The sequence below is a fragment of the Triticum dicoccoides genome, chromosome 4B (genome assembly GCF_002162155.2).
Source record: "Triticum dicoccoides isolate Atlit2015 ecotype Zavitan chromosome 4B, WEW_v2.0, whole genome shotgun sequence".
Lineage (NCBI taxonomy): Eukaryota > Viridiplantae > Streptophyta > Magnoliopsida > Poales > Poaceae > Triticum > Triticum dicoccoides.
This window is the reverse complement of record NC_041387.1, coordinates 673,236,199-673,250,899: the sequence shown is the minus strand read 5'-3', so window position 1 is coordinate 673,250,899 and position 14,701 is coordinate 673,236,199. Positions and strand designations below refer to the sequence as shown.

General features: G+C 46.3%; 2 protein-coding genes across 2 annotated transcripts; both read left to right on the top strand.

The window, feature by feature from the left end:
- The first annotated feature begins 3,646 nt into the window (after positions 1-3,646).
- On the top strand, positions 3,647-4,682 carry LOC119292264 (germin-like protein 8-5). The gene is made up of 2 exons (XM_037571100.1): positions 3,647-3,820; positions 3,960-4,682. Exons 1-2 carry the CDS (start codon positions 3,700-3,702, stop codon positions 4,526-4,528), a joined length of 690 nt encoding a protein of 229 aa, XP_037426997.1. The 5' UTR covers positions 3,647-3,699; the 3' UTR covers positions 4,529-4,682.
- An 8,364-nt stretch (positions 4,683-13,046) lies between these two features.
- Positions 13,047-13,889, top strand: LOC119294295 (germin-like protein 8-11). The gene is made up of 2 exons (XM_037572508.1): positions 13,047-13,167; positions 13,300-13,889. Exons 1-2 carry the CDS (start codon positions 13,047-13,049, stop codon positions 13,866-13,868), a joined length of 690 nt encoding a protein of 229 aa, XP_037428405.1. The 3' UTR covers positions 13,869-13,889.
- Positions 13,890-14,701: the final 812 nt, after the last annotated feature.

Below are 14,701 nucleotides of genomic sequence, written 5' to 3'. Positions count from 1 at the left end.
CGCGCCCTTTTTTTTTGCCTTTTTGCTTCGTCAAGGGCGATCGAAAGAGGGACAAGACTTATGACAAATGTCTTTTATGTATGGAAACTGAAACACACACCTCCAAGAAATTAATCAGTTTATTAGTACTGTTTACTCTAAAAAAGAAGTAGGTGAGGTCTGATTCTTAGATTTATATTAGCAATGAACTGGTCATGATTGAATCGTAGCAACGAGGAAACTAACTACTCTTACTAAGATTATATGAAAAGTTGCTGCTCAGCTCCATCGTCATAGCTCTCCTTTTGGTTAGCTAGGAACATCCACTAAGTAATGACATCGTTGATTTTTTCCTACAAGTACTCAACAACTGCTAGAGAAATTCGACAAGTAAATATCTCGTTGATGGGGTTATCCTCCTCTTCCTAAAAAGAAAATTGATTGACGTGATGGTAGCAGGGGCTGCTACCAAAATAGCAGGTGTATTATGTGGATTCATGCATGGATCAATGCGCCTCGATTTCTTCCGCTTGTTGACACAGTCCGCTACCTACTGTGTCGTCTTATGCTGCTGGATTTCATGACAAATAATCTATTGGCGAATCTACAATTTCATGGGTTTTTTTTCTTTTGAAATGGGACAATTTCATAGTTTAAAAAGCTCGATCGCACGCATCAGTAGCAATTTCTGGAAGGAACATGTGTAGTCGTCACTCCACGTCTTTAGAAGCCCACACATGAGTTGGTGACTATGTCATCCTCCAGCTAGAAAACGATTGCCTTACATGACGTAGAGGCCGGGGATTATCCTCCTTTTCAAAGAAATGAAAACATGACTTGGCTTTCCTCAACTGCTCTTTGACTGACCTCGTGCGCACCAGTTCCTTCCTACTATGAGTCTATGACCAAGTATATGATAATTCTCATTTTCCCCGGTTGTGGCCGGCTTGGTCCTTTGCGCCTCTCGAAAGACTCACAATCCACATAGCTGAGCCCCTAGTTTCAAACTGGTCGAATAGTCTTAGTTTTCTCCTTAGAGTTTAAATTCTTAAGGACTTACTCCCTCCGTTCCTAAATATTTGTCTTTCTAGAGATTTCAACAAGTGCCTACATACAGAGCAAAATGAGTCTAAAATATGTCTATATACATTCGTATGTGGTAGTCCATTTGAAATCTCTAAAAAGACAAATATTTAGGAATGGAGGGAATAGAACATTTAGAGATCAATTTATTTTCCATGCACAATTTCTATTTTATGCAATTGTGTATAATACAAACCTGTCTTGAGTTTAAATTCCTAAGGATCAAGAACATTTAGAGATCAATTTATTTTCCATGCATAATTGCTATTTAACTGCCGTCCAAGGTCACTCAAATGACACACTTTTGTCCTTTTTTTAGAAAAGGAGGATGACCCCCGGCCTCTGCCTGGGCGACGCATATGGCCACTTTATTAATTATTCTCACAAGACCTTACAAAGTCATACAACAGTAAGACTAAAGCCGCCGTCTAAGCAACAAACTTTTGCTACACCTATCCAGTTGATGAAGGGGTGTAGATAGCCTGGGCCTAATACCAAACAGACATCGCAGCCAAGCCTAACATCTAAGACCTGAGACCCCAACCTAGCCACTTGCCGGGTATGGGGCACACACTGGTCCGGCGTGCCCGCAGAGGCCGCCGCCGCCAACTGCCACCGCTCCATCTTCAGAACTATACAAATGCATCAACCTTGCTCGGTCCAGCAATCGTCAACGCCACCACGGCGCCCAACGGCACCTCCTCCCTGCGCGCAAAGAGCTGAACACGTCGCGGTCGCTACTGATACACCTCAGCGCCATGCTGTCAAGTACCACCAGCCGACACAGCTTGAAGCCCTTGGAGGATCTGTCGTGCGTAACACCTGCCGACCAGGAATGACCAAGTGTAGCACCTGTCGGTCAGGCATGACTTGACATCTCCACCGAAGCTCCGTGCAAGACGAAGCCGCTCCACCTCCTGCCTCTGACTTCCAGCGCTGCTCGACAAAACGGTGCTCCCAAGAGAGAAACGACACCGCAGTGCCGCCATCGTCCGGTCTGGAACACCAGATCCCAGGGTTTCCCCCGGAGCAATACGAGTGGGTCGACGGTAGTCACATGACGCTGCCTTCATCAAGGTAACGACGTGGAACTCCGTCATCGCCCGCTGTCGGCTCAGTTTTCACCGGCAACTACGTCTTCCCGACTCGCAGCTGGTGCCAGATGACGGATCCCGAGATCCGAACACCCAACCTTAGGCCGACCACCTCTGACGGAAGAGATGACCACCACCGCCGGCTGCACCGGTCAGAACAGATCTGTTCGGAGGTGCCGCCGACGAAACCACCAGGCCCTCCACGCCGCCGTCGCCGATCCGAAGGCAACATGCACGCCACCGCAGCCAAGTCGGCCGCCGCCGACCGCAGCCACCGCCGCTGCCCGAAGGGCCATCCGCAGCGCCCGCAACCCTGGCCTCCGCCGCGCAAAGCCGTCGCCGTCCAAGGAAGGGCCGGCCTCCCGCCGCCTGCAACCATCCGCCGCGCCGCAGATCCCAGATCGGTCGCGCCACTACACGCCATGGGGTCCGCCCCACCCTGGAGACGTGCGAGAGAGGAGATCCCCCGCCACCGCCGTCGGCCCCCGGGCTTAGCCCGGCGGTGTCTTCCGGCGGCGGCGGAGGGAGAGGAGGAGGGAGTTTGCGGCGGCGGCGGCTAGGTTTCTGGCCGCCCGAGTCGCCAACACTTTTGTCTGTGCAGAGAAATAACCTACCTGCTGTCTGGCAGTACCTGGAGACGCTTGTTATACTTATTTACTTAAAATTTATAACACTGGTTGTGAGAGCTCCTTTATGTCAGTGCTTTTTGAACTGTGTGAGTGTGTGACCAGTAGACTACACACTTCTGTAGATTATTACTTGCAGGCTGAAGAACAACTTGTTCCTATTTTTTTATGACAACGGGATGCGACAAAAAGTGCGCATTTAGTGAGATGTATTTCCATTTAGATCTGTATATTTATAAATCTCCTTTTTGCATGCACTAACTTCATATGTTCCTATAGAAGCAAACGTGATCCTTCATTTAATTAGAAGATGTTAACTACTCTTGCTCTCCATCGTCCATTAATGTCGTTGCTTCTTCTTGCAAGTACTCAACTACTTGGAGAGAAATTTGACCAGGCAACTGTATATCTGGTTGACGTGATCATGACAGGGGCTGTTACATATAGTAGTGGTAGTAGGTGCGTTAATGCATGGATCCACGTGCCACGATTTCTTCCTCGTTGGACACAATCAAAATTATTACTCACAGTAATTATTACTAAGAGGTACATCAGATGGAGTACCTTTCGAAAAAAAAAACATCAGATGGAGTACCTTAATTTGCTTCTTTGTTTATTAAAGAGAAAAATGTGTCGCTTTGGCATCTCAAAAGGGAACATTGATTATATAATCTATCAAAGATTTGAATATGGCTGACCATGTCTGAAAAGTTCATGCAGAATAATCTAGTGGGCAGCCAAAGACAATTTCTATCCGTTGACCGGTTCCACTTGACTATGTCCGTTGCTCACGAGTTTGCACTGCTCGCCACGCCTATATAAACACATACATCCCCTGCATATTCGAACCATCACTCACCCAACAAACACAACAGGAATACACAAGAGAAAAGAAGACCCAAAGGAGCTGAAATCAAATGGCATCCTCCCCTTCTTTCCTTCTCCTCGTTGCTCTTCTTGCCTTGGTCTCATGGCAGGCCGTTGCCTCTGATCCTGGCCCGCTCCAGGACTTTTGTGTCGCCGACATGCAATCACCAGGTACTGCTTACTTCATGCTTTCCCGTCCCGCTATCACCAAATACATATGTTGAAATAAATTTCTGAAAATTATATGCATGTTGAAACGGCTTTCTAGTAATACCTAAGCTTACCCTCTACATCTCTTCTATGCACCCAGTGCGTGTGAATGGATTTGTTTGCAAGAACCCGATGGAGGTTAACGCTGATGACTTCTTCAAGGCAGCCGCCCTCGATAAGCCTAGGGTGACCAACAAGGTTGGATCCAACGTCACCTTGATCAATGTCATGCAGATTGCTGGACTCAACACCCTCGGCATCTCAATCGCGCGCATCGACTATGCTCCCTTAGGCCAGAACCCTCCACACACGCACCCCCGCGCCACGGAGATCCTCACGGTGCTCGAGGGAACACTGTACGTTGGCTTTGTCACATCCAACCTGCCCGCCCCAGCCAGAAACAAGTTCTTCTCAAAGGTGCTCAACAAAGGTGATGTGTTTGTCTTCCCTGTGGGGCTCATCCACTTCCAATTCAACCCTAACCCCCACCAGCCTGCCGTTGCAATTGCCGCGCTCAGTAGCCAGAACCCAGGGGCTATCACAATTGCCAACGCGGTGTTTGGGTCAGACCCATCAATATCCGATGATGTTCTTGCCAAGGCGTTTCAGGTGGAAAAGAATACAATAGACTGGCTCCAGGCTCAGTTCTGGGAGAACAACCACAACTAAGTGAAATGTTGGCTGATTACACGGAAGACCAGTGCCTAAATTATGGACATGTTTGAGTTTCTAGATATGCATCCTATTCTATAAAATAAATGGAGCACATGTCATTCCATTGTGTGTCTGTAATGAGTGAATATATTTATACCTTTTGAATAATTGACAATATAAATTTTTTTATCACACAGATATGATCTCATATCTTTTCTTGGTATGCGTCGTATTTGTCATAAATATTTTGGGTTCTTTTCCCCGTGTTCCAAAATAATAGATGATTAGGTTAAAAAAAACAATACACAATTATCTGGTATCCAGTATATGTTTGATGCTAGGGTTGAACACCTAGGGTTATCTTGCAATACATGCGAAGTATGCGTTGGTTGGAGCCCGATTGTGCTCAGGATTTAAATGTGAAAGTTGTATGTGCAAAATTTGCTTCCTGGAGTCGTTGTTCTGCTCTCTCCTTTCTGGTGTATGCAATAAGAAATTTACGGTTCCCACATGTAATATTTTAGCTTCCTTTTGGTTCAAAACTATTGTAAGTTCAATTGACGGTTTCTTTAATGGAAACATGCTTAAATATACAAAAGAAACGATTATTACCTAAACTGCCCAAAAATGAATATTATTTGAGTTGTTTCTTTTTAACAAGCCTAATATAGAAGCATTTTTATCACAATACGGACTTCGGATGCTTGGCTGAACAATACACGGTGTTCAAGAAATCATCATACAAGGAGGTTAAAGAAAGCATGGCAAACCAAGCCAAACATGCTAACAAGCACCGGGAGTGCCCAATTTGACGCCTCCAGCATGCCGTCGAGAGGAAGCACAAGAGAGGGTGGACCACTTGCAGACTCAACCAGGACTGACGACGACAATCAACCACACGCCACCTGGAAGAATACACCGGACTTCATCGCACCGAGACCATCTAACTTCTATTAGCGAGGACCCTCTGCCTAAACCAAGGAGTGTTGACTGTACCAGAGCGAGCAAACATGATGAAAGGAGGACATTGTTGCGTGTACAAGATAGGTGCAAGCAATATGGTGAGTCACCGGATTTAAGGTAGGGTCGATTGAATCACCGTACCATTCCGAACATGCCACCTTGACTGAAAGCCAACTACACTCACCGATGAGGAACCCAAGAGGGTCATGAAGCAATGAACCGCCACCATTGCGTCCGTTGGGGCGGACAAGGGTTTTCACCCTGAGCTGGGAGGGCCGGAGGACAATGGCGACAACCCTAGGAGGGACATTGAAGGAAATATGCCCTAGAGGCAATAATAAAGTTATTATTTATTTCCTCATATCATGATAAATGTTTATTATTCATGCTAGAATTGTATTAACCGGAAACATGATACATGTGTGAATACATAGACAAACATATAGTCACTAGTATGCCTCTACTTGACTAGCTCATTAATCAAAGATGGTTATGTTTCCTAACCATAGACATGTGTTGTCATTTGATTAATGGGATCACATCATTAGAAGAATGATGTGATTGACATGACCCATTCTGTTAGCCTAGCACTTGATCGTTTAGTATATTGCTATTGCTTTCTTCATGACTTATACATGTTCCTGTAACTATGAGAAATATGCAACTCCCGTTTACCGGAGGAACACTTTGGGTACTACCAAACGTCACAACGTAACTGGGTGATTATAAAGGAGTACTACAGGTGTCTCTGAAGGTACATGTTGAGTTGGCGTATTTCGAGATTAGGTTTTGTCACTCCGATTGTCGGAGAGGTATCTCTGGGCCCTCTCGGTAATGCACATCTTTATAAGCCTTGCAAGCAATGTGACCAAATGAGTTGGTTATGGAATGATGCATTACGGAACGAGTAAAGAGACTTGCCGGTAACGAGATTGAACTAGGTATTGGATACCAACGATCAAATCTCGGGCAAGTAACATACCGATGACAAAGGGAACAACGTATGTTGTTATGCGGTTTGACCGATAAAGATCTTCGTAGAATATGTAGGAACCAATATGGGCATCCAGGTTCCGCTATTGGTTATTGACCGAGAATAGTTCTAGGTCATGTCTACATAGTTCTCGAACCCAAGGGTCCGCACGCTTAACGTTACGATGACAGTTTTATTATGAGTTTATAAGTTTTGATGTACCGAAGTTTGTTCGGAGTCCCGGATGTGATCACGGACGTAACGAGGAGTCTCGAAATGGTCGAGACATAAAGATCGATATATTGGAAGCCTATATTTGGACATCGGAATCGTTCCGGTTGAAATCGGCATTTTACCGGAGCACCGGGAGGTTACCGGAACCCCCCCGGGGGGTTATTGGGCCTACATGGGCCTCGAGGGAGAAGAGGGAAGGAGGCAGGAGGGGGCCGCGCGCCCCTCCCCTTCCTAGTCCGAATAGGACAAGGGAAGGGGGGCGGCGCCCCCCCCCCCTTTCCTTCCCCTCTTCCTCCTCTTTCCCCCTTCTCCTATTCCAACTAGGAAAGAAGGGAGTCCTACTCCCGGTGGGAGTAGAACTCCCCCCTTGGCGCGCCCTCCTTGGCCGGCCGCCTCCTCCCCCCTGGCTCCTTTATATACGGGGGCGGGGGGCACCCCATAGACGCACAAGTTGATCTACGGATCGTTCCTTAGCCGTGTGCGGTGCCCCCCTCCACCATATTCCACCTCGGTCATATCGTCGCGGAGTTTAGGCGAAGCCCTGCGCCGGTAGAGCATCATCATCGTCACCACGCCGTCGTGCTGATGGAACTCATCCCCGAAGCTTTGCTGGATCGAAGTCCGGGGATCGTCATCGAGCTGAACGTGTGCTGAACTCGGAGGTGCCGTATGTTCGGTACTTGGATCGGTCGGATCGTGAAGACGTACGACTACATCAACCGCGTTGTCATCACGCTTCCGCTTACGGTCTACGAGGGTACGTGGACAACACTCTCCCCTCTCGTTGCTATGCCATCACCATGATCTTGTGTGTGCGTAGGAATTTTTTTGAAATTACTACGTTCCCCAACAGACATGACTACCAAGACATGGCCACAACCAGCATTGAGGCATCAAACTTTTTCTTGCACTACCCCGCACCCTTGCCGGACGTCGAGCCTGCCATCCAGGGCCATAACCTCAACGTACGACACCCCAAACACACGCCCCGCCACCAAGCTGTTGGTAAGAGGTCATTGGAGAAAGCCAACAAACCCTAGTGAGGCTCGACCTGGCCCAATTCCACGACCATGTCCAGATCCGGTCGGGCCTAAGACCACCGATGAACCCACCTGATCATTCCAGGTGGGGGCAGGTTGGATCTCACCTGCGATGGAACCTCACCAATGAGAGGCGATGGAAAGCCACATCCTGCATGACTGCAATCACCCTCATAGGTCAACGACCACGTTGCTGCCTGATCTGGGAGAGCACCGGCTCCAGGCAAAGTTCCCCGATCCATGCACGAACCAAGTGAACCATGACCCCACTAGACATGCCAAGAAATCTCAGGTCAGTGGCTCACGTCCGGAGGCTGGGGATAGCAGCGGCGGTCGTGTGAGGTGATAGGTTTGCCCACGGAGACGATGGAGTGGAGCGGAGAGAAGGGACATTCCACTGCCACATACCATCGCCTGGGGCTTTTCTCGGCGTGGTGCCGATCGATGGTTACCAGGGAGTCCGAGAGTGTGTGGGTCTAGGGCCGGCACAGAGAGAGCGTCTGATGTCGTCCATGAGAATGATGTTGGGGCCTATCTTCTTCTTTTTGGATGCATTTTATTTGTCTGATGGATACATCTTTTCTGTATAAAAACTACCAACACGCATCTCAAAGAAATAATTAGTTAATGAGTGGCCATCCGGCCTAGTCATTGGATGTACTGTTTACTCTATCAAAAGAGGCAGGTGGGGTGTGTCATGAGCCCAGTCAGAAAGGCCGACTAGATTGTCAGATTTCTGAACTAAATGGTCATGATCAAACTCTTAGCAAGACATTGTTCACTACTCTTACTAAGATCACATGAATTGTTTCTGCTCTCTATCATCATTGTTTATGCGTGCGTCGATTCTTCCTCATTGACACAATCCGTTAACTGCCGCGTCAACTTGCAACCTATTTTTTTTATATAACTAGGTTACTCATATTGCATAGTTGCTCTGTTTATTTTTTCTTGGAGGATGGTAAGATATTCCATTATATCTCCAACCATGCTTTTTAATCATATGTAGGTTAAGCTGCTAACACACGTCTATAAATGTATAAGTACGTGTATGTTCTTTTTATCCCATGCCATATGTTGTGCACAGTATTGTTCATGACAAATCCGGTGACAAATATATAGTTTGATTATGTTAGTGGCCACTGCTTGAAAAGCTTGGTTGCACGCATTCTGTAGCAAATTAAAACAATGGAGAGTGGATAAATCTAAGCAGATGACTTTGTCTAGGTAGAAAACGATTGCTTAACATCACTTGGCTTTTCTCAACTGCTCTTTGACCTCGTGCGCACCTGTTCTCACCATGACCAAGTATGTGATATCTAATAAACTATGGTGATGGTTGGTGACTTTTCATGGACCCAGCCTTGCATGCATTGTGACGACTTGGGTGAGATGGATAAATGATCCTAATTTCTACTCAGCCGTACATCAGATGATGCAGTAACGCTTAGGCATATTAAAACAAAATTGAGAAGTTTATACAAAAAATTAATCAGAAGCGAATAGATGATTATATAATTATATGCTAATGTGCTCAGAGGTTGCAATGTGCAAGTTGAATGTGCAAAACTTGCTTCCTAGAATCATTCTTGTGGCCTGTCTTGCTGGTGCATGAAAGAAGCAGTTTACGTTTCCTTTGCTACGAAACTTGCTGTTTTGGTTGATGATAGTTTTATTTTTCCTGGATGCATTATTTTAGCTTTCTTTTGGTTCAAAACTCTTATAAGTTTGATTGATCGTTGCCCAGCAAAACTATTGTAGATGTCAGAGTCCCAAAAAACAATTATTATTTGAGTTGTTTCTTTGTAAGAAGCTTGTGATAGAAGCAATTAAAACTGCCAACACACACCTCCAAGAAATTAACCTGTTTACGACTGGCCGCCTGGCCTAGTCTAGTCATTGGATGCACTATTTACTCTAGCAAAAGAAGCAGGTGAGGTCTGGTGCCATGAACCTAGTCAGGAAGGCTAACCAGATTGTTAGATTTATACACTGAACTGGTCATGCGTGATAAAACTCTTTGGAAGATGTTAACTAGTCTTGCTAAGATCATATGAAAACTTCCTGCTCTCCATCGTCATGGCATTTGTATCGGCTCTCCTTTTGGTGTGGGGTTTCGTCCATTAATGTTGTCGCTTCTTCCCGCAAGTACTCAACCACTTCGAGAGACATCTGTCCAAGTAAATATCTGACTGACATGATGATAACGTACAGGGGCTGCTACAAATCAGCTAACTACTCTGTCGTCTTATGTTGCTGGTTTTCATGACAAATCTATTAGCAAATATATAATTTCGTAGTTTGAAAAGCTGGGTAGCACACATGATTCTATATCAACTAGTGGAAAGAACAGGCGTAGTAGTCACTATATAAGTCTTTAGAAGTCATGCACCCGTGAATCAAGTACACGCGTGAGTAGGTAACTTTTTCTATGTCGGCATCGAGCTCGAAAATGATTAATTGCCTTACATTTTTTTAGAAAAGCAGAATCACTCCGGTTTCTGCATTAGAATGATGCATGCAGCCCCATTAATTGCCTTACATGACTTGGCTTTTCTCAACTGCTCTTTGACTAGTTGGGTGCGCACTGGTTCCAACAATGACCAAGTATATGATATCTAATTAAACTACTGCTGGATGCTTCTAGTCTTAAAAACCTTTTCCTTAATAGTGATGGGTGGTGGATTTTCCTGGAATAAGCCCTCCATGCATTGTGGTGACTCGGATGCAATCGAGAAACCATCACAATTACTACTCAGCTGTACACATCACCATAGAGTAGCTTTATATGGCTGTATACGCTGCATTGCTTCTTTGAAGGGAAAACGTGTCTTAAAAGGGAGCATGTATAGTTTATAAAAGATAGTTGAATCAGCAGCCCTCAACGAGCAGATCGGTATTGAACGATGATCCACTTGAATGCATATTGCAACATTTAGGAAATTGCACAAACAATACAAACATGTCTTTAATCATCAATCACCAAAAATAAAGCATTTTCAAATATTTTCACGCATATCGATCCACACATTAAGAAAATATAACGATCATATTCATAAACCTACATGCATATTGCATTCAATCCATAGATGCATATATAAAATTTCATACATATTCTCTCAAACTATACATGCATTGCATTCATTTACAAACAAAAAAAATAAACGGAACTGCTGTGCAGACGATCGAGTGTGCACGACAGCTAGACGATGCCAAATCCTGCCATCCACTGCACTTTGATGACATGAATGGACGAGGTGACATGCCCTGTCGTCCACAATTCGTCCACACAACATATATTCATAAACATCCATATATAATCTAGATATATCCATCAAAAGGTATTCTTTTTTTTTTGCGGGAAACTATCCAAACTTTTCATACAGTGTGTGTGTGTGTGTGTATATATATATATATATATATATATATATATATATATATATATATAATCCATATCCATCGTGTCATGACATATGTATATATTGATTTTTGATATGTAGAAAAATATTGAGACAAATAGCAAAAAAAGGGGGAGGCCGCCCTATATAGCTAGCTCGCCTTGGGGTTGTTGGCATCGAGGTGGGAGGGGTGGTCAGGAAATTGTGTCGACGATGAGGTTGTCGTGGCGGCCAACGGCAAGCTTGGGGCCAGAGCCGTGCGGCGATGAGGGTGCGAAGGGCCTCGGTCGATGTCGAGTCCGATTGTTGGCTAGCACGGCGGCGGCCGGTGGGTACGTATAGGGCCTGCGGCGGAGGGGAGGGCCGGCGGCGGCAACGGAACCATGCCGGGACGAGCGGCGGCCTGCCTCCGATCGAGAATAGAATGGGAGTTGCCTCTAGGGTTTGGTAGGTTTATGTACCACATAGATTGCTGAGTACCTTTCGTCAGGGATCTCGGCAAAAGCTGCCCACCATCACGGGGCCATCAGCTGCAAATGGCCGTGCCATGTGGCTCATATTTGCCGGTTCCTTCTACAGGGCTCTCGGCATACTGTGCATAAGCCGAGTGCCTTTATGTTTGCCGAGTGTCTTACAGGCGGGGCTCGGCAGAGCTACCCATGTGCCGTGTCCTAGTGTCTGCCGAGACCTGTACTCGGCTTAGATGTCTTTTGCCGTGATCCCGTGTTCTCGTACTCGGCAAAGATAAAAGAACTCGGTAACGGTGATTTTTTCAGTAGTGGCAGCTCTCTCGCGCGCGAATGGATGAGAGCAATGAGAGGACAGACGAATAGGTGAGGGTCGGTGGGGTAAAAAAACACGTTTGTGCTGTTCGTATAGGGGCCGAACGATTCCAGTATCGTGATGTCGCGACCAGCCCTGCTCCAAGATCCGTGCTCGCCATCGGACGTATACCGAGCCGTTCACGCGAGATCATCAGAAAACTGACATAGGCTTTAGGAAAAAGAAGCAGGTGAGGTCTGGTGTCATGAACGCCTAGTCAGGAAGGCCTATCTAGATTGTTAGAGTTATATATGCAATGAGCTGGTCATGATTAAATCGTAGCAAAGAGGAAACTAACCACTCTTACTAAGATCATATGAAAACTTCCTGCTCAGCTCTATCGTCATAGCCCTGTGTCAGCTCACCTTTTGGTTAGGCACGCCCGTTGCTTCTTCCAGCAAGAACTCGACAACTGCGAGAGAAATTTATAACCAAGTAAATATCCTCCTTTTCTAAATAAAAAATTGATTGACGTGATGGTAACAGGGGCTGCTACAAAATAACAGGTGTATTATGTTGGTTCATGCGTGCCTCGATTTCTTTCATGTTGACACAATCCGCTACTACTGTGTCGTCTTATGCCCCGCAAAAAAAAACTAAAAATACTGTGTCGTCTTATGCTATGCTTCTGGATTCCATGACAAATAGTCTATATGACAAATCCACAATTTCATAGTTTGAAAAGCTCAATTGCACGCATCCTATGTCAACTTCTGTAAAGAACATGAGTAGTAGTCACTCTATATGACTTTAGAGGCCCACGCATGAGTAGGTGACTTTGTAGACTTGGCTTTCATTAACTGCTCTCTGACGTAGTTCCTGCGCACCAGTTCAGACTATGACCAAGTATATGATAGTATGACTGAAACGCAAGCTAATTTGATATCTAATTAAACGTGTCTTAAAAGGGAACCTGTAAAATTTATGAAAATAGATTAATTAGCAGCAAGAGACCAGTTCAATCAGTTGGTCGGTTCCACTTGAATAAGTCTATTGTTGCTCACAAGTTCAGGCGGTGCTCGTTGCACCTATATAAACTCATACATCCCCTGCATGTTCAAACCATCACGCACGCCCCAACCATAAGAGAGAGAAAAAGTCAGATGGCATCCACCTTTTACTTCCTGCTCCTTGCTGCTCTTCTTGCGTTGGTCTCATGGCAGGCCACTGCCTCCGACCCTAGCCCACTCCAGGACTTTTGTATCGCCGACTTGCATTCACCAGGTACTATCTGGGTTATCATCATGTTCTCACCAAATACATGTGGAAAAGTGAATTTCTGGAGATTATATGTATACAAGCTGAAACAACTTTGTAAGATACGAGCTTACATGTTACATCTTCTCTATGCACCAGTGGATGTCAATGGGTTTGTTTGCAAGAACCCGATGGAAGTTAACACAGACGACTTCTTCAAGGCAGCCAACCTCGACAAGCCTAGGGTGACCAACAAGGTGGGATCAAACGTCACTTTGATCAACGTCATGCAGATTGCTGGACTCAACACCCTCGGCATCTCAATTGCGCGCATCGACTATGCTCCATTGGGTCAAAACCCACCACATACACACCCTCGCGCCACCGAGATCCTCACGGTGCTCGAGGGGACATTGTACGTTGGCTTTGTCACATCTAACCAGCCCGCCCCCAACAGAAACAAGTTCCTCTCCAAGGTGCTCAACAAAGGTGATGTGTTTGCCTTCCCCGTGGGGCTCATTCACTTCCAATTCAACCCCAACCCCCACAAGCCCGCTGTTGCAATTGCCGCGCTCAGCAGCCAGAACCCAGGCGCTATCACGATTGCCAATGCAGTGTTTGGGTCAATGCCACCAATATCAGATGATGTTCTTGCCAAGGCATTTCAGGTGGAAAAGAATACAATAGACTATCTCCAGGCTCAATTCTGGGAGAACAACCACTACTAAGTCAAACCTTTTGTTGATTACCCGGAAGACCAGTGCACAAATTACGGACATAGTTGTGTTCCTAGATATGCATCCAAATCTATAAAATAAATGGAGCATATGTCATGCTATTGGGTTAATTATCCTTTTGCCCTCAGTGGTGTCCATGTGCTCAGTTTTGCCCTCAGATGCGAATTGTGCTCAGTTTTGCCCCTAATCCGTGCGCACCGACTCGTTCCGTGAACTCTGCCGTCTCCGTCAGGTCAACCTTTTGACTCGGCCCTTACAGGTGGGACCAGGCGGCAGAAACGGCCAATTTTATTCAGACCGTTGCACGCGTGGCATGTGGGACCCAGCAAAGAGCCGTTGAGTAGAGAGCCGTTGGCGGGTGTGCTATATAAGCGGGCGACAACGGCGGTGACCACGGCGACAGAGAGCACGACGGTGACCACGGCGAGAGAGAGAGCACGACGGCGGGAAGCTAGCTGTGGAGGGCGCGGCGGTGGGAAGCTAGCAGTGGAGGGCGCGGCGGCGTTGAGATCCCCTTCAGCTCCGAGCTCCATGTCTTCCTCAAGCTCCCGCGCCACCTCGCGGATGCAGAGCCGGGCGCGTGTGGACATGCCTGTCTTCGTCTGTCCGCGGTGCCGGGCGGGCGTTGATCGAAGAGTTTCTCAGACACCGAGGAACCAGAATCGTCCGTTCTACGTGTGCAGCGAGAATGGGGTAAGAATAGGGGCAATTGCACCATTTTCGTCGTCGGGATGTTTGAGCAATGGGTTGATCTGTTTGGTGTTCATGTAGGTGACATGCTTATTTCTTTGGGTCGATGCTTTGGCCAAGACTCTGATGAATGA